Consider the following 26,960-nt stretch of genomic DNA (forward strand, 5'->3'; position numbering starts at 1 on the left):
ATTGTTTACATGGGCCCCTCCACCCTCCTGATCCCTGGCACAGCAGATGGCTGGATGTGTCACTGTGACACTGCAGAGCCTGCATACACCTCTGCTTTCCTCCCAGCACTGCCCCTTTAAGGAGTTGCTAGCTGCTATGTGCACTGTCTCTTTAAAAGGCTGATCCAGCAGCCAGGAGGGGGGGGGGGGTATAGCCATTGTTTCTGCCAAAGGTTTTTTTTTTTTTTTTTCTCTCTCTCTGATCTGATTATTTTAACTCCAGTTAAAGGAAAGGCAAGATGGCTGAGATGGGGAAGGGAGTCTCTGCAGGGAAAATAGCCAGCAATGTGCAGAAGAAGCTCACCAGGGCACAGGAGAAGGTAAGGCTGCCATGGGGTGGTGGGTATGGAGATCAGGGTGCTGTGACAGCAGCAGGGACAGGCTGGGGCTTCACTGACAGCTCCTAAAGGGTCAGCTCTGCCTTGTAATCTGATGGGATATAATCTGCAGCTCTGCACTGTATAGATTGGTATAATCCACAGGCAATGAGCAGAATCTATGGCAGGGGCTGGGTAGAGCCGCATGTATGAACTGCAGCCACTGACAGCGTCTTCCTAGAGTGTCAGCTCTGCATAGTACAGTATAATCTGTAGCTCTGCATAGCAGTACCATGCACCTATAGAACCTGCAGTAAGCTTCCTGCAGGGTAAAGTGTAGTATAATGTACCCACAGAATCTGTATTATAGGAGTGCATTGAGAGCAGGGTGTAAGGACAGGGGGCTGAGGACACTATCACAAAATGTCAGCTCTGCAATGCCATATGGAGCAGTCTTCAGTAGCTCTGCATAGAAGTAATGCAGTGTAGGATGTTATGTAAGGAAGCAGCCCATTGCACCGACTGATCTCCAGGTATTAGCTGTAATCCTCCTCCATTTCTAGAGCAGCCAGGGAAGACAATTGCAATGTAGGAAGGAGGTTGCTGTGACACTCAGTAACATTTACTGTCATTGAATGGCTGGGAAATCGATGTGACAGCAGAGGAGGTTTCCTGCAGAGGAGCAGCAGATCTGTGTGTGTTACATTGTTACAATGAGGCTTCCATGTTGTGTAAATAAGGATACAATAATGTTCATACAGGAGATGGTGCGGAGGATTTAGTGGCTTCTCCTGTTGCCAGTGTTATATCAGTAATGATACGGTGGGGTCTGCTGGTAATGACATGGTGCTTAGTCTACCTGTAGATGGTGGGTGTATAATTAACTGTATCACATGATGTCAGGGCTGTCACATAATATGGGGATTATTAATAGTTGCACTTATAATATATCTGTCATAATATTTTGGCACTAGGCAAGTTCAGTGGTATAAAGGGGTGTAACCTCCCCCTCCTCCACCCCCCTCTCTGTTGCTTGCTCCCTATATAATCTTTTCTATAGGTTCCTGTGCAGAACATGTCTCCCAATAGCCTTTGCTTTAGCACCTCTGTCTGTATGCAAGCCTTGCAGAATATGTCATGTCTATAATGTGTAGTGTTACGTTAGGCCCCCATTATAGCGCCCCTGTCTGTATACTCTATAGTATATATCCTTAGGCTCCTGCTATAGCATTCCTGTCTGTATATAGTCCTTGCAAAATACATCACTGCTATCCTATATAATCTTAGGCATCTGGTATATCACTTCTGTCTATATACAGCCCTTCCAGTATGTGTCTGGGCTATATTATATAACCTTGGGCCCCTGCTATAGCACCTCTGCCTGTATACAGCCCCTGCAGAATGTGTCAATGCTATAGTATATAACCGTAGGCCCTAATATAGCATCCCTGTCTATATACAGCCCTTATACCACTGTAGTGTGTAACTTTTAGGTCCCTGTTCTAGCACCCCTAAAGTATATATCCTTAGGTTTCTGCTATAGCACCCTGTCTGTATACACTTTAATATATAACCTTAGGTCCCTGTTCTAGCACCCCTGCCTGTATACACTATAGTATTTATTCTTAGGTTCCTGTTCTAGCACCCCTCCCTGTATACAATATAGTATTTAACCGTAGGTCCCTGTTATAGCACCCCTGTCTGTATATGGCCTTACAGTATATATGTAACTTTTGGATCTCTGTTCTATCACCCCTGTCTGTATACAGCCCCTGCAGAATATGCCATCTTATTATAATAGTATAATGTAACCTTAAGCCCCTGTCTGATATATGGAAGGACTAATAGAGTGTGCTGGAGGGTCTCCACCAGTTTTCTCAGCCTCTCTTTTCCTTGCTCTGGGGGTCCATACAAATGGCATCTCCATGGACACTATATGGCAGCACATAGTGGCCCTATGGTTTGTGTTATGGACCCCTAGGTAAGCCATACGAGTCCATGAGGCACCATATTCTATCCCAGAAGAGAATACGTTGCCATATATTTTACACTGTGGACTATATAGATTTGTGGTAAAGACTTTCTCCTCTATTGTACAGTATTGGCCTATACAAGCTATGGGTTCTGTATTATAGATCCCCAGTATGGCTGTACATGTGCCCTAACATACTACAGATGTAAGTATTATTATATAGTCACCAATCATATGCTCATATATGGAATATGCAAGTTCAGCCCTGTGACTGATATATGGAATCCTCCACATGTGCTAGAGGTCAGAGGTCACTTCTGGAATTTGGAGACGTTGTCTATGCAACATATTGCTCTGTCACCTAAATACCATGTTATTATAGTCATTGCAGGAAGGAGTTTGGTGTAACTGATGGGGCCCCTACTTACCTTGTGGCATTTAGACCACTAATATACTTTGTGTGTTTGGGCCCCCACACGGCGTGGGGCCCAGTAGTGACTGCTACAGCTGCACCGTGCAGGGCTCTGCCTACAGGATCCCGGCCCCTGATTGATATATGGCTGGAGGAAACCTGGACTACAAGTAGATCAGAGGTCACAGCTGGTTTTGGAGACTTAGCTCACTCTGCACACTTGATGCAAGACCTATATTTAACCTATGAGTTGCTGTACTACATTAGGTTCCATGCTGGGGGGTGCAGAGGAAACCATGTCTGAAGGAGACAAATGCTTCCTGTGCTAGGCTCTAAAATAGCAGCCGCATCCAGACATGGAGGTTCCCTGTCCCATTCTTGTCCCCCTCCCCATACACATACGGAGACGAGGGAATATACACTATAATACCTTGTATATTTGTCATCTCCCATATTGTATCATGGGGTTAATTGTCACATGACTTCGCACACCTGACGATCACACCTGTGTAAGGACAGATGCAAAGAGGCGGAGTCTGACAACTGCTAGCTGGTGCGGGAAGTCTGTTATCATGGAGATTACAGCCACTAGTTGCTACAATGTAGAAGCCATATTGTATCCCTGAGTACAAGACCTGTATCCTGCTGTATACAAGGAGCAAATACAGACATTTAGCAAGACCTCTATGGCAGGTTTCTGCCATGTCCTTAGTGGGCCCTTTATTAAGACTGGCATACAAAATGCCAGTCTTAATAAATAAATAATAATAATAATTAATATGGATTTTTTACTTAGATTTTTCTTCTTTTGCTTGTAGGATTCCTTAAAGTGATATTGTACATCTTAGTGATTAGATACTATGGGGCTGGAGTGGACCCTCATGCAAAAGCTTTACTTGGGCCCATCACCTACCTCTATTCTGCCCTGTATACAATCTACATACAGTATACATGTCCATTGTAGTATAAATTGGGGCCCCCACTTCTCATGTGTTGTCTATCATTCCATCTCTGGGCCCCTGAGACTTGAGTATCTGGCAGTATGTGCCACCTCTGCACCCCTATAGCTAAGCCCCTGCATTGTATAGTGGGATACATTGTTTTGCAGTATTCTATCTTTGTACACTGCCCTGCACCCCCTTTAGCTGACCCCCTGCTGTATTCTTGTATATAGGACTTCTCTGAATGGGCGATGGTGTTGGTCCCTTTAAGCTAGTGCCTTAGATTTTATCTTCTTTGACCTCTGACCTCATCTTCTTGCAGTTTTCCAGCTATTTGATCTTAAAACTTTTTGTCGTCCTTTCCCAAGATTCCCAGAGGAAATGAATTATTGGCGAGTCGTGTTTGCCATAAAATTCACAGCGTTCCAGAAATGTCAATATCAAAGAGCATCTAGTGGCGCGCCCTCCGCAGGCCACATCAGTCCCCGCGCTCATATGTGGCCGCCCTCTGCGCTTCCCCTACCCATGAGAAAATAACAGATGGCGGAGAATGGAAAATGAAGTGGGATTGTGATGTGTGGCCCGGGGAGTGTGGGAACCGGTCGGCGACTAGGCCGGGCTCTTATCTTATATACCATCATCTTATACGTGTCACCGCCATGCCAGGTTCCCAGAGTTACTGATAAGCCAACCTTTGTGCCAGGTGCTATTACCCGGGCACCCTGCCATTCTCACGGAACATTTACCCCATCAGTCACCGAGTCTTCCTCTTTTGTAAAAATTATTTTATATAGAAATATCTCATTCTGGAAAAGCTGGGTGACAACCAAATCGGCTACGTCCATGTCCAACTTGTAGGCAGCAGTATATCTCTAGGCTTCAGTACAGTAAAACTGCAACTCCCAACATGCTCCATTCAGTTCTATGGAAATTGCCAGAGCAGCGTGCATGCTGGGAGTTGTAGTGTCACGACAGCTGGGGTGCTGATAGATTCTGACTTTTGCTCTAGTCCTTTTATCTGCTGGGAGAGCTGGGTTAATACCACAAAGGTGAACATATTGGATATTCGGATTTTCAGAAGCAAATCTGTCTTAATCTTGTAAGGTTATGTTCACATGGTGCAGATTTGTCTGTAACAGTCCAAGGACCTAAACGGGATTGCAGAAATCTAAGCAGCATTCATGGGAAGGATATTCAGTTGTGGAAAATGTTGCAACTAATCTTTAGCATGTGAATTCATCCTAATACTGAATGGGGGATGTAATACTGTATATGCTATGCAGAAGTCTGGCAAAGCTGGGTGATGGCCCCCTGAGGGCTGGAGTGGTGGCCATTTTGGTGGTCACCCAGCTTTCTCAGAAACTGAATAGAATTTAGAATGACACAAGGACGTATAGTTACTGGGAATTAATTTATTTGATATCAATGTGGCAATACCAGCCCTGACCTATGACCCCTGTGACTTAGTCACATACATGACCTCTGACCTGTCACATGACTCTACTTGTCCCTGACTCCCTCAGTACAGACTGTACATTCCCTTGTGGTATATTACATGATCATATCATACTCTGAATGTGTCCCAGCCTGCTCCATATATGAATGCAGAGTCTCGCAAAGCTGGGTGGCAGCCCGTGTCCAATGCATATGGAGTTTGTAGAAGTCATTTCCCGCTGCCTGGCATCTACTGGCGCTGTGCAAGATGGACTTATTGGTTTGTATCATTGCATCCTGGGAAAGCTGAGTACCTGGGTAACCCATATAACAGTAGTGGTGTCTGTGCTTATCACTCAGCTTTCCCAGATATGAAAAAGGCGGCTTTTCTTATTTATCCAGCAGTACATTACAACTAGATTTACAGATTTGCCATTCAAGATTATGGAAAGGAGGGTGATCTGAACAATAAGGGTTAACGTGTCTGCATTTGCATTTCTAATCCAGGATCACCCTACAAGTCACCAAATTTGTCATTCTGGAGGATGGGAAAGCTGGGTGACAACCCTATAGAAACTGTAAGAACATTGTGTTCATTCACCTGCCCGCCATGTAACCGATATCAGTAAGAAAACTCAGGATCGAATTTTAGGTCCAAGTTGTTGTTTCCCTTTAAGTGATTTTGGCGCCTGGCGAGGTGCGATCTTCTCTTGTGATCACTTTTCGGTTTTATCTCTTTGTGTCTTTTTATAATGAACAACTTGAGAAATAAATGTGCAGTTCTGAGTGGCGCCGGCAGCTGCGGGGGCCGAGATGTCACCGGGCCAGCTTTATTTAAAGGGATGATCACAACTGCTGCAGGAGATCAAACAGGCTTTTATATTTGGGGGCCTCTTCTCGCCTCCCCCTCTCTCTCCATTTCTGCAGACCTCAGTCCTAGGACGTCTCAGGGATTGCACCTGTTCGCAGGTATGACATGGGCCTGAACAGCTGAACGTCCTCGAGGAGGCAGAATGACAAGCACCTGTCAGGCCGTGTTCACACACAGCTTGTTCTAGCAGGACCTGCGCAGATTAGCTAAATTCATGAATCTATACATTAATTTCACTGCATAGGAATGGCGGCTGATCACATAAATGTACAATGCAGGCGAAAATAATGACAAAGTGCAGCAGAAGGGAAAACGAATCCGCCCCATTAAGTAGTGACTCCTAATATCAGCTGAATATCTCTGCTATCTGTCAGTGAATGAGGACGTTCTTATTAACAGCCGGAGACCGAGCAGCTTTCTTAGCCTAAGGCCCGGTTCACATCATGTATTTCTTTTTTCCAGTGCAGTTTTGGTGCAGTTCTATCTGTGCTGTGTGAATGCACCCTTATGACTCCCATTATAAGCAGCAGTGCAGCCGCTGGGAATTTAAGGGAACACTTCCAGCAATGGCTCCTCTCCCTAAACCCTCTCCTAACTGGAAGTGCCCCTATTCCTGGACATACTGTACATTGGCGGGGAGGGGGCTTCCTGGTACGTGGAGGAGCAGGAATGCTGACTGTCACTTCTCACTGTTAATCTGGATGGGGGGGGGGGGGGGGTCAGTATATGATGTCATAGCAGTGATCCATAATGTCAGCTGTTGCTGGGGGGGTGGGGAGCACCTGCTCTCGGTTCTAGTCGTCCTCACAAGGGGGTCACCTCTGAACCCTGCGCACAATCCCCGCTATTTATGGACACGGAATCCCTTCCACTCTGGATCCAGCTGCTGCATCGGCCATTGACAGGTTTAAAGCCCAGCGGCCCCTTTAAATATGGAGACCTAATAGTCGGCGCTCCCTCTGCGGTTCTGTCTCATCAGCTTTACCGCATTGTTTTCCTGCACCGCGTTTAATTGCTCCAGATCCCAAAGGTAGAAGCCTGGGCGTCCTGGGGATCTGCACAGAAACATGGAAAGGAGACCCCATAAAGCGGCTGGAGCTGGCAGATACTAGGTTGTCATAATAATATGCCATTACGGCTTCCAGAGAGGTCGTCACCCAGCTTTCCAGACGCCTGAATGGCAAATCTGCTTGGTTCTGCTTTGATAAGAGAGGGGGGAAGAAATTGTCTGGGGCATCTAGAAAAGATGGGGGGGGGGGGGACTACTGCGGCACATGTAATAAGGTCTGCTGGCGGCAACTATCTATCTATCTATCTCCTATCTATCTATCTATCTATCTATCTATCTATCTATCTATCTATCTATCTCCTATCTATCTATCTATCTATCTATCTATCTATCTATCTATCTATCTCCTATCTATCTATCTATCTATCTATCTATCTATCTCTCTCTCTCTCTATCTATCTATCTATCTATCTATCTATCTATCTATCTCCTATCTCTCTATCTATCTATCATCTATCTATCTATCTATCTATCTATCTATCTCCTATCTATCTATCTATCTATCTATCTATCTATCTATCTATCTATCTCCTATCTATCTATCTATCTATCTCCTATCTATCTATCTATCTCCTATCTATCTATCTATCTATCTATCTATCTATCTATCTATCTCCTATCTATCTATCTATCTATCTATCTATCTATCTATCTCCTATCTATCTATCTATCTATCAATCATCTATCTATCTATCTATCTATCTATCTATCTATCTCCTATCTCTCTATCTATCTATCTATCTCCTATCTATCTATCTATCTATCTATCTATCTATCTCCTATCTATCTATCTCCTATCTATCTCTCTATCTATCTATCTATCTATCTATCTATCTCCTATCTATCTATCTATCTATCTATCTATCTATCTATCTATCTATCTATCTATCTATACCCTGGATTGTGTCACTATTTTTGGCACTACAGTGGCCTCAGCATTAGTTTTTGCCCGGGTTCTCAGGCCGGACCTCTGACCTATAGATTTGGCACACAGGGTTGGATTCTGGTTCAGTGCTGAGCTCGACAATCTTCTCCCCATTTCCGGTCTTTTCTCCAGAACAGCAGATTTCACCCCAGACACAACACTCCTGATACTCCAGATATCCCTCAGAATATTCCGTGTGCTGGTCGGGTACACGTGGGGATCAGATTGCACTCACACACAGCGCTCTTATTACTCAGCGTTTCGTGCACCTCCGGCTGTCTGCTGATGGAAGGACATTATCTACCCACTATGAGGCAGAATAAATCCATATTTAGAAATCTCCGTCCCCGGCTTTGTAGTTGTTTGTTTTTCTTCATTACTGTAGCGTTGCTGTCGGTCGCAGATCTGTGGTGAACCTCAAGATTTAGCCTTAAAATGATAAAAACCGCAGCGTAACAATATCCGTTACCGACTAATCAGTCAAGGGGAATCTAATCCAAGACTAACAGCTGCAGTGATGGGTCATGTGCTGGACCCTGTAAGGTGGATGGTGTATAAGTGGGGTATTTGGGTACTCTTAGGTGCCAGGCCCTTGTGCACTGCTCAGTCCTTGTGTATCTGCCCATCCTTCTGAATATGGTGCATTGGTCTCCAGCAGATACCACCTGCACCCACTGACGCCTGGTCCTCTTGGCACAACTATTGAAACTTCTATGATCAACCATAGACTCTGAGGTGAATGAGTCTGGATTAGAAGTAGCTGCCAGATGACATCATCAAGTGTAGACTGGATACAATCATCCCACATTGATACATTGTTGCAATTCAACATTTGCTGGACATTAGAAGACACCAAACAAACAAACAAACCCTGAGACTTTCCAGTTGCCCCAAGTAAGGAGAAAAAAAATCCTTCCTGACTCCAAATCTGGCAATCAGTATAAGACTCTGGATCAGCTTGTCTTTACCAAAATTTAAAACCCATAACCCGAAATATTTTTACATTCAAGAAAGACCCTTTTGAACTGACACAATGAATCCCCCATCAGCTCATCCTGGGGCGCTGAGGTTCATAGTCTCTCTGCTCTTACAGTAAAGAATCTCTGTCTATGATGCGAGTGAAGTCTTCTTTCCTCTAGGCATAGAGACCCCCCCCACCCCTATTTTCTGTACATGATTATGGTGGCGGCCATCTTGCCTGAGCTTCTCCTCTACTCTGTCAACAACATTTAGTGATCTGCTTTACAGCATAGCCATGGCCCCTGTCTGGAGCCGACTCTTTGGGAGGGTTTTCTAGTCATGTTGTGTGTAGGGAGGGGAGTAGATAAGTAGTGACCACATCTATGGACAGTAGTGATGTAATAATGGCTCAGTGGTGTTATCTATAGAGGTGTTGTAGAGTTGGTAATTTTTTTTTTACCCAACTCCAGGCATAATTGGTCCTGACTCCACAGCCCTGGTTGGGACCACAATAAGGACTGATGTAACATGGCGGACACTGTCGGCTTCTCTATTCATCGCTTACTTTCCTGGCTGCCTTTTGCTGGTGTGATGTTTGCCCTCATCTTATATACCCCCACTACTCCTACATCAACAGTAATTCAGGGTCTCGCTCTTCTGATCATCTCCTGTCATTCTCAGAACATGAAGTCTCACAAGAAAAAAGTGAAACTGCAGCTGCATCCCCCTCCTCCCGCTCTAGTTCTAGTCTCTTAGGTGTAGGTTAGAAGATGCCACTTACCCTTATGTTGTCTATCACAAGGTATTCTATATCCACATTTACTACCAGTTCATGAGTCTAAACTTCCAATGAAAGGAACGCTCTCGGCTTTAAGGGTTAACCTACATTATTGTAGAATCGGGATATTAAAAGTTTAATTTATCTCGGTGGCCAAGAAGGGAAATCTCCTTTAACAATAACTCGTTAACGGCCTGAGACGATCCCGGGAAGATCCGGCGCTTCCTGTTTAGACAGAAATATCATTCAGCATTATATACTGACAGTAATGATGAGCCGAGCAGCGGCGGTGTCGCTTCCAGAACACGGTCTCGTGACTCAGCGCCGCTTCACTGATTGTAGCCGCATCTTATAACAAGGGATTCCATTGGATTCTAACAGTATGGCGGCCTTGTTACTGCTGCCGGGGAAGTCGCCTGCTGCTGCTTATAGCTGGATAAATAGCCAGACAGGATGACAGGCCAGCGCTCTGCTCCTAACACCCAATGCTGCCTCCCTACAAAGAGATGGTGGAGGGGAAGGAACAGTTACAAGACAACATAGCCGGCTGTGTCATTCCTGAGCTGTAGAATCTTCCAGATATATTTGCTTTTCTACTTGCAGGGGTGGTTTTAGTTAGTAGAGCAGCACTAGGTGGCAATAAACTGGGTCAACCATGGGATCGGAGCCTGGGTTTGCATCTAGGCCTCGCCTAAACTGGCCCATGAAGTCCAGAGGTTGATGTGCAGCAATTCTGTGTAATTGGTCAAGATACCCCTTATTAGGAATTTTCTACAGAATCCTCCCCCTGAATCTGCAGCTGATTTCCCCCAGAATCCGTCTGAATTTGGCCCTCCATCGTGGCTAGTCCGGGGCCGGATACAGTGGCAGAAAATGAAGAGGAATTTCCGCAGTGTCATCTCACCCCATGACCGGTTGCAGATGGACGGCTGTAAATTAAAAGCAGGGGCGGCACGTGCAGGACTTGGGGATGTTCCCCATGTGCCGGCTGTGCTTGCATTGCTGCTTTCATTAAATAGGAGCCACGGAAGCACAGGCCACAAAATAGGATAGGAATAGGACCTGTTACATATTTTGCGGCCCAGACTGTTGGCCCGCATACAGGACCGGGAAATTCACAGTTGTGTGTACGGGCTCATAGAAAGGAATGGGTTGAGTGTGGGATCCATGAAACACATGGAGAGCGCCCTGACCACAGCCAGGGTCATCTGCAAGGGGATTTAAAGTCAGGATTTTGCTCCCGGTGTCCTCCATGTCTCAGATTGGTGCTTCGTTGTCAGAATGAATGGCGTCTGTTCTCATCTACAGAATAGATGAAAGGGAGTACAACTGTAGGATCCGACTACACCGGGGTTTTTTTTTTTGCAGTCTGCAACCCTGGAAACCCATAGTCTGACTGCAAATTGGAAGAGTTTGAATGTAGTTTATTTTGCAACGTTTTATTCTTGTCTATTGTAGCTACATTGAAACACTAAAAATCCATTGGCTGCAACACAAAAGACAAAACCTTTCCACCTATGACTGATCTTATAGATAAGTTGTCCTAGACAGGTTTGTGCCACGTCGGGGTCACTCCTAGTTGTACCTTATAAATAATGATCCAAAATACTGGCCATGTGAACGGGACCTTACACAGAATCTTTACCAGAAGTGACTATTTATAACCAAAAACAAGATTGGACCAAATTACAGAAGTAATAACAATCATGTTCCACTTTTCCTCTTTTTCTGGCTTCAGTCCAGTTTTGGCTGAAAATCTCCCACAGTGTGAAGTTTGCCGCAGGAGGGAGAAATCTGTGCGCAAGTTCAGGGTTTTACACAAATTGGGAACTATTTGCTATAAATATCCGCTCGCTGCCGAACATACTAAGGAACTTCCATTTCAGTCTTAGACTAGACGCACGTGTAATGCAGTGCCCCTGAGGCCGCGCGCACCCCTAACCCCTTACTACTGTATACTGACCCCTTATTACTGTATACTGACCCCTTATTACTGTATACTGACCCCTTATTACTGTATACTGACCCCTTATTACTGTATACTGATCCTCTGCTCTTACCCCTGACCGCTGACTCCTTATTACTGTATACTGACCCCTTATTACTATATACTGACCACTTATTACTGTATACTGACCCCTTATTACTGTATACTGACCCCTTATTACTGTATACTGACCCCTTATTACTGTATACTGATCCTCTGCTCTTACCCCTGACTCCTTATTACTGTATACTGACCCCTTATTACTATATACTGACCACTTATTACTGTATACTGACCCCTTATTACTGTATACTGATGGACCTCAGCTCTCACCCCTGTGCCCTGACTCCTTAATACTGTATACTGACCCCTTATTACTGTATACTGATCCTCTGCTCTCACCCCTGACCCCTTATTACTGTATACTGACCCCTTATTACTGTATACTAATGGACCTCAGCTCTCACCCCTGTGCCCTGACCCCTTATTACAGTATACTGACCCCTTATTCCTGTATACTGACAAGCCTCTGCTCTCACCCCTGTGTTCTGCAGGAAGGGAAGATCCCCCTATAATACATCATGGCTCGGTGACGTGTTATGTACCAGACATGTGCACATCTGATCATGTATAAGAAAGTAAAGTTCATGCTCCTCTCTTAAAGGGGACCTGTCACTAGAGCTGAAAAGACCAATGACCTACATAATTTGTTAGGCGATGTCCCCCGGAGCATTTTGGTGTGTTGTTTATCCAAATCTGTTCAACTATTTCAAAGATATAAGCCCTGTTAGCGCTGCTGCAAATAAGTATCTGGTACAAGTGGTCCCTGGGCCGGGGTCTTTGCTGAATGTCATGGAGTATTACTGAAAACTTTGGAATGGCTGAACGGATTTTGATAAACAGGTGACGGCAGCGACCGTATCTCTGGGCTTTTCGGACCTGGTGACAGGTTCATTTTAAGGGAATTTTTAGAGCAATATAGAGATGTAAGCAACGAGGATTTCACATGTCTGCTTCTATGACGTGATAGGACGTGAGTGGAATCCCCTTTTACATTAAAGCCTTATTAGCACTCCATGATGTTTGCAATAGGGGCGGAGCTGTGACTACCGTTATCAGGTGAACACTCTTCCTTAAGATTCTACAAGAGGGGAAGGGACATCAAAAGGGGCCTCAGTCCATCTACAGCCAAGTTATATTGATTTTTGTATTAGAAGTCCTGTTCTTGAACACATGAGGGCACTTTACATGTATATTCTTAGAGTGAATGTACAACCATTTAAAGGGATTGTCTAATATTAGAAGAAAGGGTCTGCATTTTCTTCCAGCCTTGGTGCCACTCTCCACTCTCCACCTCATTGGTGCCGCTCTTCACTATGGCTGTGTCTGGTGTTGCAGCTCAGCCCCATTCACTTGAATTCTAGACCCAGCCCATTGACAAAATTAGGCTGCTAAAAGTATGATTGAGCTGCGCCCTCATTGCAGACATGACAGTGTGTGTCTGTGTGAGCGTAGACCGCCATATATCTCCCCAGTATGAAGTGTCTGCGGCTCTGTATAAGGTCACGGCTAGGGCTACACGGCAATGTTAATGGTGCAACAAAATGTTTCAATGTATCTCGATGGAGTTACATTACGTAATATTGTGCAACTGCGACGAGACAGTTGCAAAAAAATTGAAACCTATTGGATTTTGTCGCATGTGTTTTTTTACTATCGACTTCTAGTCGCACATTGGTTGAGTTTTTTGTATCTGTTGTGGCACCGGTGAGGTCGCGGTGCTGCTCCATACACTAACCTTAGTGAAGGGGTCACAGAGCGACCTGGCGATGTTTGGTTGTGTGATAGGAGTCGTCGCCATCTCTGTGTAGCCCTAAGTCACAGACCAGTCACACAGCGGATTTCATTGCACAACTTCTGTGAGATTTTTTGTTGTGAGAGACGTCACATGAGGTCATACGTTGCAGTGTGGCGCCGTAGAAGAACGTAGGAATTCTTGTTGTGTGACTTGTCATTCTTAAGTCTCTGTGTAGACCTATTGTAATGAGTGTAAGCTCTTTTGCAAGTTTTAAGTCTGAGACGTCTAAAACAGCCCAAGTCACTGGGTCCAAGATTCAAGGGACTTAAATCCTGAGCAAATGGAAGTTCCCATCCCCCGCCCGCGGTATCTTCTGGCATTTTTCTCTGACAGTGACTAAGGATATATCACAATAGATTGACAATTGAGGATAATTCCACCCAATACACCCAAATTGTTGCTCGAATTCTGGGTTTTCCGCCTCCTATAATGACAGGTTTGGGCGCCCCTGCTATAATATGGCATCTTGGATGCCGCAGTGATGGGGGTTGCAGGTTCTCCTACCCTTGGCTAGGCCACAACATCCCGGGCACGGCCACCTGTACAAGGCATTGAGCTGCTGCCTACAGTTGGCTTACACTTAACCCTTTGAGACCAGACATGGCTGCCATAAATAGTTGCCCTCATTTGCAGTTTTGCCATATGACCTCATCACGGTCTCCTCTGGATAGAAATATGTTGAGTCCTTTGTGCAGAGTCTGAGGACATGAGGATCCCATTCACATCTCGGGATAATCTCCTGCCTACTTTTTCTGTCCTTTGCGAGCATCACATGGGAATGCGGAGCAGCTGCTGGTAATTAAGCCCCACGTCACCGTGTCGCCCTCCCGTGCAGCTGTCACATGGCAGTACTCTACTGAGAGTCATCTCTCCATGGCAGGGGATACTGCCGTACTGGGCTACACTGATACGTGACAGCCGCCAGCCTCATGGTTTATAATGGGGATTGGCTGCACCCTGTTTTTGGGAATCTGCAGATACCGGCGCCTATGACTCACTTTTTGTTACAATTTTCCAAACCCTGATCAGTGCTATTTAAGTTAGAAGTGGTCAGAATCTCTCCCCCGCCCCGAGGCCCAAGCCAACATAGATACCGTTATACAGCTGTTTACGCCTCATAAGCTCCTTAAAAATAGTGACAGGGTCCGAGCAGGTGCAAAGCTTAACCTCTTACTGTAAGGGAGTCTAACGGAGAACAGCTGAGTATAATGAATATAACTGAGCGTTATTGTCTTACTGATAATGGGGGACTGTACAGTAACAAGGGTGAAGGTCAAAGGGCATCTGAGATATCAACACCACTGGTGCAATAGTCATTCCTAAGGGGTTGTAAAGACTAAAGTAATATGGCCAAACCCTTTATTTATTTTATTCAAAATATTGCGCGCTCTCTCTCTATATGAATATAACTACTATAATACTACTCCTATGTACAAGAATATAACTACTATAATACTACTCCTATGTACAAGAATATAACTACTATAATACTACCTCCTATGTACAAGAATATAACTACTATAATACTACTCCTATGTACAAGAATATAACTACTATAATACTACTCCTATGTACAAGAATATAACTACTATAATACTACTACTATGTACAAGAATATAACTACTATAATACTGCTCCTATGTACAAGAATATAACTACTATAATACTACTCCTATGTACAAGAATATAACTACTATAATACTACTCCTATGTACAAGAATATAACTACTATAATACTACTCCTATGTACAAGAATATAACTACTATAATACTTCTCCTATGTACAAGAATATAACTACTATAATACTGCTCCTATGTACAAGAATATAACTACTATAATACTACTCCTATGTACAAGAATATAACTACTATAATACTACTCCTATGTACAAGAATATAACTACTATAATACTACCCCCTATGTACAAGAATATAACTACTATAATACTACTCCTATGTACAAGAATATAACTACTATAATACTACTCCTATGTACAAGAATATAACTACTATAATACTACCTCCTATGTACAAGAATATAACTACTATAATACTGCTCCTATGTACAAGAATATAACTACTATAATACTACTCCTATGTACAAGAATATAACTACTATAATACTACCTCCTATGTACAAGAATATAACTACTATAATACTGCTCCTATGTACAAGAATATAACTACTATAATACTACTCCTATGTACAAGAATATAACTACTATAATACTACTCCTATGTACAAGAATATAACTACTATAATACTACTCCTATGTACAAGAATATAACTACTATAATACTACCTCCTATGTACAAGAATATAACTACTATAATACTACTCCTATGTACAAGAATACAACTACTATAATACTGCCCCTATGTACAAGAATATAACTACTATAATACTACTCCTATGTACAAGAATATAACTACTATAATACTACCTCCTATGTACAAGAATATAACTACTATAATACTACTCCTATGTACAAGAATATAACTACTATAATACTACTCCTATGTACAAGAATATAACTACTATAATACTACTCCTATGTACAAGAATATAACTACTATAATACTGCCTCCTATGTACAAGAATATAACTACTATAATACTACTCCTATGTACAAGAATATAACTACTATAATACTACTCCTATGTACAAGAATATAACTACTATAATACTACTTCTATGTACAAGAATATAACTACTATAATACTGCTCCTATGTACAAGAATATAACTACTATAATACTGCCTCCTATATACGAGAATATAACTACTATAATACTACTCCTATGTACAAGAATATAACTACTATAATACTACTCCTATGTACAAGAATATAACTACTATAATACTGCTCCTATGTACAAGAATATAACTACTATAATACTGCTTGTAAATATATGTACAAATCTCTCCTATGACGGTGTTATTTCTGTCCTATGGCGGTGTTATTTCTGTCCTATGACGGTGTTATTTCTGTCCTATGGCGGTGTTATTTCTCCCCTATGACGGTGTTATTTCTCCCCTATGACGGTGTTATTTCTCCCCTATGACGGTGTTATTTCTCTCCTATGACGGTGTTATTTCTCCCCTATGACGGTGTTTTTTTCTCTCCTGTGACGGTATTATTTCTCTCCTATACTGTATCTGTCTCCTGCCGCTCTGTACTCTGGATTTCCAGGTCTCTGTATTTGATGCTCCGGACACTCCTCATTGCTTTTCTGCAGGTGACATCTTCGGTGGGGCTGATGACATGAGAGCGCCGCTCTGAGAATAGACCGCACACTTGCTGGATGAGACAGCTGGAAATGATGGGTGATACAGTAATAAGTTCTGGACCTGACATTTCCCTGGCAGGGGCGCCGCCCGCCCACACTCAGACCCCATTTTGGGGATTTGGTCTGGGTGACATTTTGAGAATGGCTGCTCTCGGGCTGTCTAATTATAGACTGTCATAGTTCTCAATGGAAAAGAGAGATTGTTAATGTGTCGCTTTTGCTGAAGATCCCGCAGTGAACATGATAGCAGTGGCTATAGGAATGACTTACCCCCTCCATGAGCTCCTCACTAGTCACCGGCTATTGAGTAGATACATTTGTGCATCAGGTTTGTGGGCTAGAGGGATGATCTTGTGGCACAGATTCGGGGCCAGGGTCTCTCTTGTGCCAAACATGCGTTACAACCCCCGTGGGCGCCTCACTTGTTACATTGTGTGAAGATATTTATTGGGCACTATATGAGGTCAGTGACGTAAGCGCCATCAGCTGTTGTATAGAAACCCCGTATAACACAATTCTGGATCCCTGCGTTGGTGATATGCAGGCACTGTATGGCACTATTATTAAGTCACCATATGGTGTTATCATCAAGGCACTGTATGGCGTGATTATTAATACACTATGGTGTTATGTGGACACTTTACGGCACTGTATAGTGTGACTATATAGCTACTATATGACACTGATATTATGTAGCCACTGTGACATTCTTCTTGAGTCACTATATGGTAGTATTATGCAGTGTATGATTGTATCATGTATATACTTCATAGCGGTATTATATAGACTCTCTATGGCAATATTCTTTATGCATCATATGGCAATAATAGTGTTATAATGTAATCACAGCATGATATTCATCTAACTGCACTGTCTGGTACTATAATGTAGATATAGTGCGGTGTTTTATATGACAACTATATGGCAGAACTGCTAGTATCTCTATGGTGTGATTATGTACCTGCTTTATGTAGGATCTGCACCATATGGCGGTATTATTCTAGATCTCCCATTCCAAAAACCTAAAAGGTCATCACAAATATTGATAATCCCTGCTGAATGTTTGTTCCGCTTTCTGTTTCCTCTACAAATATTTGTTACAATTTATCAGGGAATACGAGAACAATTTGTTAATCTTCTATTTTCTGTACACAATTCTGGTCATTGTGTATGAAGGGGGTGAATGGTGAACTCTATCAACCACCTATAGACTTCTATGTGAGAGTGTAGTGAGCATGCTGTGTAACCATTGCAGAGGTGATGATACAGGGAGGAGGGGCTGGAACATAAGCATTTCTATGTGAGAGTGTAGTGAGCATGCTCAGTGACTTGTGCAGAGGTGATCATACAGGGAGGAGGGGCTGGAACATAAGCATTTCTATGTGAGAGTGTAGTGGGCATGCTCAGTGACTTGTGCAGAGGTGATCATACAGGGAGGAGGGGCTGGAACATAAGCATTTCTATGTGAGAGTGTAGTGGGCATGCTCAGTGACTTGTGCAGAGGTGATCATACAGGGAGGAGGGGCTGGAACATAAGCATTTCTATGTGAGAGTGTAGTGGGCATGCTCAGTGACTTGTGCAGAGGTGATCATACAGGGAGGAGGGGCTGGAACATAAGCATTTCTATGTGAGAGTGTAGTGGGTATGCTCAGTGACTTGTGCAGAGTTGATCATACAGGGAGGAGGAGGAGGAGGGGCTGAAACATAAGCATTTCTATGTGAGAGTGTAGTGGGCATGCTCAGTGACTTGTGCAGAGGTGATCATACAGGGAGGAGGGGCTGGAACATAAGCATTTCTATGTGAGAGTGTAGTGGGCATGCTCAGTGACTTGTGCAGAGTTGATCATATAGGGAGGAGGAGTAGGAACTGGTACATAAGCATTTCTATGTGAGAGTGTAGTGGGCATGCTGTGTAACCTGTGCAGAGGTGATCGTACAGGGAGGAGGAGGAGGAGGGGCTGGAACATAAGCATTTCTATGTGAGAGTGTAGTGAGCATGCTCAGTGACCTGTGCACAGGTGATTGTGCAGCAAGTTGGTGGTTGTTCAGCTTGCCTTTAGGAGAATTATGGCCAGTGATGGATCCTGTGTGACATGGAGAATAAATGAGGACATGCTCCTAGTGCATTTAGGGACATCCTCCTATATCTGGCTATACAAGCTGGATACATCAGTGTTTCACAATGGACATATGGAAGGTATAGCCTGGGGATTTGGTGCTGGCTACTCGTAACCTTTACAGACGTTTCCTCCAGGAATCTCTCCATGGATGGAACATTCTTCAGGGAATTACATTGAGCTTTGCGGCCAGAGAACATTTCAGTGGCCCAGAAGTCGGAGGCAATGAGACGTTTCTGCTGCGGCTACCAGTCCTGTATATCCTTATGAGTGCAGCCGGTGTCCTATATACAGAGGAGATGAGGATCTGATATATAGGAGCCCTGCAGTCTAATAATATCCCCTTGTCCACCTGTAGGTGCTCGTGGTGTCAGTGTTACATTTACCGCCCTGGTGTAACTTTGGTTTTAGTTCCTCTCTTTCACCTTGTAGGGCAAAGGCTATTTCCTCTAAAAAGTACCAGGAAGCAGAAGTCTCCGGGCTATCGATTAGTGACAATCCTTACAGCACCCCTAGTATCACTCAGCTTTCTCTGGATCCTGAATGGCCTATATTGTTATGCATAGTTCTATTACACACCTTTGCTTCCTTACTTGTATTTCTCCTGTGGGTCAGTCTTTACTGCAGTTCTGGCATTCCATTCAGGAGCCAGGAGGACACTTCCTCTTCAACTATAGAGCTGTATGTCAGCACATTGCGTCTCCTGCCCCTCCTGCCGCCTTTTAGGGCGAGGCCTTGCTGATTTTTTCTGGGATTCCCAGTGATTCTTCTATCCGCCAAAGTACTGCCATAGATATTTCAGGTATGAGTTTGTAAGCTCAGGCGAGTTTTAGTTTTTGAGGTTTATTTTTTTGCACCCCAGATTACTGCATCACCCACAATGCACTGCATACTTGGGGCTCCATCAGGGCTCCGTCTAGTAGTCTGGCCCTCCTAAAGCTCATTCTAAGTCAGTATTTTGGAAATCAGGATTTCAGTGTGAGAATAAACGAGTCTGACCGCCAAATGGAACTGAATACGGATTTCAGCTTTGGCTGTGACTAGAGTATAAGATGTGACTCGGGTTCACTACAATGAATTGCACATTTTTACCAATTGAATGACTATTTCTTGTAGATTATACGAGGAGCTGGACCTTGTAGTATCAGGACAGGTATACGGAGGATTCTCTTCCATTGACCCCACTGACTACAAACTCTGTGTAACATCTTCACTGCCCACAGGAGAGACTTCAGATCCCCAGACCTTGTAACCAAATCCAGATGTTAAAAATAAAACTGCTGAGGCTCAACCTGATCCTGTTATCTGAGAGCTGGAAATCTATAAGGGCCCCGATGAAGCCATTTGGCAGGAAGAGCGAGGGTGGAATTAAACGCTGCGCCGTATATCAGGGGAAATGATGGAGGAATCGGCTATAAAATATAAGTTATCAGGAGGAAGATGTGACTGGCACCTGTCCGCCCCCGAGACCGGGCATATCACAGCACAGCACGTGGTCACATTGCTACTCTGTTACACAATTTATATATAAAATTAAACTGCACAAAAAGTGTTGTCTCTGTATACATATATATCCATACTGATCCTGAGTTACATCCTGTATTATACTCCAGAGCTGCGCTCACTATTCTGCTGGTGCAGTCACTGTGTACATACATTACATTACTTATCCTGTATTATACTCCAGAGCTGCGCTCACTATTCTGCTGATACAGTCACTGTGTACATACATTACATTACTTATCCTGTATTATACTCCAGAGCTGCGCTCACTATTCTGCTGGTGCAGTCACTATGTACATACATTACATTACTTATCCTGTATTATACCCCAGAGCTGCGCTCACTATTTTGCTGGTACAGTCACTGTGTACATACATTACATTACTTATCCTGTATTATACTCCAGAGCTGCGCTCACTATTCTGCTGGTACAGTCACTGTGTACATACATTACATTACTTATCCTGTATTATACTCCAGAGCTGCGCTCACTATTCTGCTGGTGCAGTCACTGTATACATACATTACATTACTTATCCTGTATTATACCCCAGAGCTGCGCTCACTATTTTGCTGGTACAGTCACTGTGTACATACATTACATTACTTATCCTGTATTATACTCCAGAGCTGCGCTCACTATTCTGCTGGTACAGTCACTGTGTACATACATTACATTACTTATCCTGTATTATACCCCAGAGCTGCGCTCACTATTCTGCTGGTACAGTCACTGTGTACATACATTACATTACTTATCCTGTATTATACTCCAGAGCTGCGCTCACTATTCTGCTGGTACAGTCACTGTGTACATACATTACATTACTTATCCTGTATTATACTCCAGAGCTGCGCTCACTATTCTGCTGGTACAGTCACTGTATACATACATTACATTACTTACCCTGTATTATACTCCAGAGCTGCGCTCACTATTCTGCCAGTGCAGTCACTGTGTACATACATTACATTACTTATCCTGTATTATACTCCAGAGCTGCGCTCACTATTCTGCTGGTACAGTCACTGTATACATACATTACATTACTTACCCTGTATTATACTCCAGAGCTGCGCTCACTATTCTGCCAGTGCAGTCACTGTGTATACATTACATTACTTATCTTTGATGTGCTGATCTTTCGGGATGTTCTCTCAGTGCTCGGCTCTTCTATTCTGTGACCTCGTGCCCCCGCTGTGCTCTTCCCGCTGTGTATTTAGGTCAGGACTCCTTGCTCCTTTGCTCTATAACTTGGTCTTTTTAGTTTAGTAAATTACTTTTCCAAGTCTTTACTTGAGGTGATAATGTCGCAGCAGGCGGCCGGGGGAGAAGTCTTCTGGAGGCGGTGAGGTCAGGATCACACATGGTCCGAGTTCTTCACAGCACCAAAGATGATCCTTCACCTGCAGTAATAGTAGTGCAGATATTACAGAAGTGTCCTCAGAGAACTCCGGGCACTTCTGGACTTCTTATCTTTTCAGCTTTGCCGTGTAGACTGGGATAAGATGAGCAGAGTCGCCTCATTAGCTTTATGGGCTGTGAGTGTTGATGGCCGCTCTCTTATACTGCTGGAGGTCTAGATCGCACCAGATACTGACACTGCACACTGTGCTCTTAGGTAAGGCCTTGTCTGTTGCTCCCCATCGCCCCCTATCACTAGTGGAGGACGTTGTACCCCATTGCTTCCTGGAGACTGTATTAGTCTGTGGACGCTTTTCTTTCCTTTGACTCCCATTCATGTCTCTACATACAGGCCATCGAGGAAGGAAGTGTCTCCAATATGGCCGCCCCAGGTAGAAAATGTAAAGATGAAACACAAAGGGCTACAACATCCAAATACAGAACCAAGGCAATAATTCTTGTCTGAAGACTAAAGTCTATTGAGTGGCTCTAAGATGAGACACCTGAGACCTCCCCTTTAATATAAGCCCCTCCCCTCCATTCACCTGGATGTCTCTCTCACAGACCGTCTGAGACGGGATCGGGGTGATCTTCACCCCTCTAATAGAAACTTATAATGAGGCCGTGCGGTGACGCGATGTGACACTTCTGCTCCTGATCTGACAACTCTTGTAGACTGTGTTTGTATCAGATCTACCATCTACGTCTCTGTGTCCTGCCAAGTGTACGGTATATACTCTTCTCCTACAATCTTCAAGGAGTTGTGCAAGGCCGGAGTCTTAAAGGGTTTCTTTCTGGTGTGGCCATAAATCTCTGATAGATCGGGGTCACTGACAACCACTTTCACTGCTCGAGCGACGCCGTTTCCGTAACTCCCCTAGAAGTGAATGGAGACTCAGGGGATGCGCCGTTTCCGTAAAGCCTGACCTTAGATGAAAGTCTAGTCAGTGAGATTGGGTCCAGTATTGTAGTAGGGGGTGGAGGTGTCATTTTAGATTGTAGGACAGTATATTGGCGCGGTATAGTGGTGTTATTTGGTTACTGTAGGGTTGTATTATTTGGTCACCCTGTGGTTGTATTATTATGGTACAGTATGGTGGTATTATACGGTCAGTGTACTATCAGTATTACTCGCCAGCTCTGTGGTTAGCTTTATATTTGGGCACTATATGGCGGTATTATTTGTACGTGGTTCTATTGCTCACTATACAATTGTGTTCCGTTACTTTTTATTGTTATTGTATCCGTTTTAATCTTTCGCCTGTGGTCCGGTTTTTCCTAGCCTCGAGCCTTCGCTGTCCCCTCCCACTGCCGGCACAAAGGATATGTTTCATCCATTATATCAAAGTAATTTCCCCCTGTTGATAGAGAAGCGCAGTCCTCTCACGCGCCTGATATAAAATACGGGAGATTCCTTCTCGGATCATCTTTTTCATCCTTTCGCCATGGAAACAATCTATTTATAGATAAAGAATGGCGTCTACTAGAAAGTGAATGCGATGAGCGCAGACGGAGAAGGACACGGGCGATCACCGGGGCTGGGGAGCGACAGCAGCTGACATCGCAGGCCGTCACTTGTCCAAACAGACGGACATTAACCAAAAGCGGACGCCATTATTTATCCTGGTGAAACAGTGTCTGCATTGGAGACAATATTTAGGGGGCCAGACCCCTCCCACGGACCATTACGTAAAGGATTTAGAGTTCTTCCATAATATGTAGTAGGAGTTCAATGTGTCGGCCTATCATTAGGCTTAGTGGCCAGAGTGAAATCTGCAGGATATAGTAGATATGCATTAGGAAAAATTCTTTAAAAATATAAAAACTGCTGATACATTCCCTTTAAATGCACTGTCATCCCCTTTAAAACTTGTTGTTGAACTTTCACTTCTACTCTTCTTCCCTGAAAAGTTTGTAAATTTTGGAAAGGATGACTCACAGGGGGCAGAGGCGGCACGTTAGGAGCAGAGCGCTGAGGTTCTTCGCTAGGTCTGCGGTCAAACATCTGTTTTTCCAATTTTTTTTGCATTCCGGGCTTTCAGGGACAGATGAGCTGATGCCTTTGGTTTGTAGTCAGTAACTGCTCGTGTTTGGCCGCTTTTCTAATGTTTTTCGTCATGTAGGGAACGTCTCCAGAAATGCAGCAGAGCCGCCCATGGATCCTCCTAATAATGTACCAGGGGCAGTTCCTAGAGAGCTTAGAGACACGTTCAGCTCTGCTACATCTGGATGTGAAATCGTTACAGGGAATAATGACGCGATTCTTCTCATTTCCTTTCCCTTAAGGGAATATTCACACACAGCAGTTTTTCTGTGTCTGCCCCAAACCTCTCAATGGAGCTGCACTAACCAACGTGCTCTTCACCAAAACAGCTGCACTCAGGTGCCCGGAACAGAATACTGCGCCTAATCTGCAGTATGTGAAAGTGACATAAATCAGCTGGGTGCTATGGATATAAATATTGCTACCCCCAAGATGAACTATTACTAGTGGGGGTAACTATGCCAGTGGGTGTGGGTAACATAGCCCCCATACATTTCCATGAGTTAAGGTCTGACTCCTGAGACCCCCACCGATCAGCTGTTTGGGTGAGCACTGCGACCTCTTCACTACTTACCATTCACAGCGCCCTATTTTGCATAGTGGCAGGGCCTGGTATTGCAGCTCAGCCCATTTACTTGAATAGGACAGAGCTGGTGCTGTACTATACACGACATGTGACCCCCACCATGACATCAGAGGTTCAGACAACTCCATTTAACCCTTGTGTAATGAACATTTCTGCAACCTTGTAACATACTTTGCATTTTAGTTCAATTGTAAGACCTCTTCTTGCTGTCAGTGAGTGGAAAATGTTCCCATCCGGACACTAAACCCTTGTTCTTTTCATTTAGTCACTGCTGAGGGGCTTGTTACAGTGTGTCAGCGGTCAGTGTAGGTGTCAGTCCAGGATCCAACATGGCAGACTTGTACTGCTGGAATTAGCTTGCACAGGACTGCCTGCACTGATGCATTGTGGACATGATGAGGATTATTTACATAGGACTGACAACTCCTGACTCTGAATCTAAGCTGGGCCAGAATCTGTGTTTGCTTGTAGGAGCCGGTCTGTTATACTTGTGGGCAGGTGAGAGATAAGAATTACCTGGAGCTTTACTTATCTTGAGGAAGAAGAATGTCCACCCAGTCCTATCACAGCGTCCTGGGATTTCTGCAAACAATGAATGAAAGAAGTGCAGTGTGTTACAATATAATTCACCCTGATATCGTATAGATACATTGTATATACATATAGATACAATGTATCCTTCAGTGTTGTTAACATGGTGACTGAGACACAAACTGTTTGTATAGTCCTTTTGGTCTGTAGACTAGCAGTGTTATCTACCTTGTACCTCTAGTTGTTGCAGAACTACAGCCCCCAGCATGATACCTGTAAGGGTTGGAGTTGTAGTTCCTCAGAGCTCCAGGTTGCAGATTAACCCTTTCTTCCACCAACATTCTCCAGGAATCTTTATTTGCTGGCAGTGACTCACTCCTATACATCTTAGGGCTGATCCGAGAGATGTCGTCACCTTGAGGTGTGTCCGATTGACAATAAGATTTCCTCCCCCGTCACCTGGGCGTTCCATTAACATTACTGCACAAAACTGGTGTTACAGCAAAATTACTTCATAATGGGTTTCGACGCGTCTTGCAACACTATTGATAAATGTACCCCATGTGTCTCTCCTGGTATATAGATACAATGCAGGAGAAAATGGGAAAACCGAGACCTACAACATGGTGCACGGAGGAGAGGTGTAATGTGAAGCTCCTGGGCCCCAGTGCAAAATGGGGCCCCAACCTACCTCATGTCATTTAGAATAGCCTCCTATTTTATGGAGCAGAGGGACCTTTAGGGTCCAAGAACCAATTGCAACTATAGTGATGCCCCTGGTATAGAGGTAACCTGCAGCGTTAAGGGATTGTCCACCATTAGCATCTAGTTGATTCTAGGAATTCTCGGGGTCAGGGCTCTCCAAATTCCGTACATAGGTAAACGTTGCTTGATAGAAATCTGTCTGTCTGCAACCACCACTAGGGGGAGCTCAGGAGCCTCCAACATGGTATTGTTGTGTACCCCCTCCCATCTTAATGAAGTATATGGCATGGACAAACGTTGCGGTTTGCGTCACCTACACATGTCCTAGATGTTAGAACGCTGTCTACAGAAGATGGCTCCATTGACATTTCCTGAGGACAAGGTTCTTCTTCCTTGCACAAAGCTGTTTGTATGAAGATGCCGAGGGGTTGCTCATGTGAGGCCCTTTTAAATGATACGACTCCAAAGACTGATATTGTGAGACAATGTCTGTACAGCGCTGCGGAGTATGATGGCGCTATATAAGAGAAATAAATAAATGAGCAGTAAAATGTAACAGCAGTGAAGGATTCTGGGAAGGTCAAATCCTGCTCATGTCATGTGAGGTCAGAGGCGCAGAGCGGTAACATGTTACATACACGGACAAGGAAACAAAACCTCAGCTCGCAACGTGGTACACAGACATTTCCTGCTCGGAAGAGACAAATAATAGTAGAGACGTATTCCCCGTGTTATAGCGGCAAAAATACAGAAGTCAAAAATGTCTCATTGTCCTCAGGATCAAAGTGTGAACACTGGACTAGTATCAAAGGAAATGACTCAGGAAATATGTAATACCGTAAATCACTATAATACTGACAGTGTGCAGAGAAACTATACTGCTATAATACATTCTCAATGGATGAGCAGTTATATACTTGTACATAGGAGTAGTATTATAGTAGTTATATTCTTGTACATAGGAGGTAGTATTATAGTAGTTATATTCTTGTATATAGGGGCAGTATTATAGTAGTTATAGTCTTGTACATAGGAGGTAGTATTATAGTAGTTATATTCTTGTACATAGGAGCAGTATTATAGTAGTTATATTCTTGTACATAGGAGGTAGTATTATAGTAGTTATATTCTTGTACATAGGAGGTAGTATTATAGTAGTTATATTCTTGTATATAGGAGCAGTATTATAGTAGTTATATTCTTGTACATAGGAGC

The 26,960-nt window shown here is 43.8% G+C and overlaps 1 protein-coding gene across 7 annotated transcripts in view; it reads left to right on the top strand.

Moving 5' to 3' along the window:
• The first annotated feature begins 203 nt into the window (after nt 1–203).
• BIN1 (bridging integrator 1) overlaps nt 204–26,960 on the top strand; it is a 64,685-nt gene continuing 37,928 nt past the window's right edge. For 2 of the 7 annotated variants that reach the window (XM_075284684.1, XM_075284685.1), the window contains exon 1: nt 209–359. In XM_075284684.1, the coding sequence (XP_075140785.1) occupies nt 279–359 (81 nt within the window). In that variant the 5' untranslated portion in view covers nt 209–278. Of the gene's footprint in view, nt 360–26,960 lie in introns of all 7 variants that reach the window. The other 5 variants (XM_075284681.1, XM_075284680.1, XM_075284686.1 and 2 more) reach the window with 5 other exon arrangements.

Source organism: Leptodactylus fuscus, chromosome 8, assembly GCF_031893055.1.
Source record: "Leptodactylus fuscus isolate aLepFus1 chromosome 8, aLepFus1.hap2, whole genome shotgun sequence".
NCBI lineage: Eukaryota > Metazoa > Chordata > Amphibia > Anura > Leptodactylidae > Leptodactylus > Leptodactylus fuscus.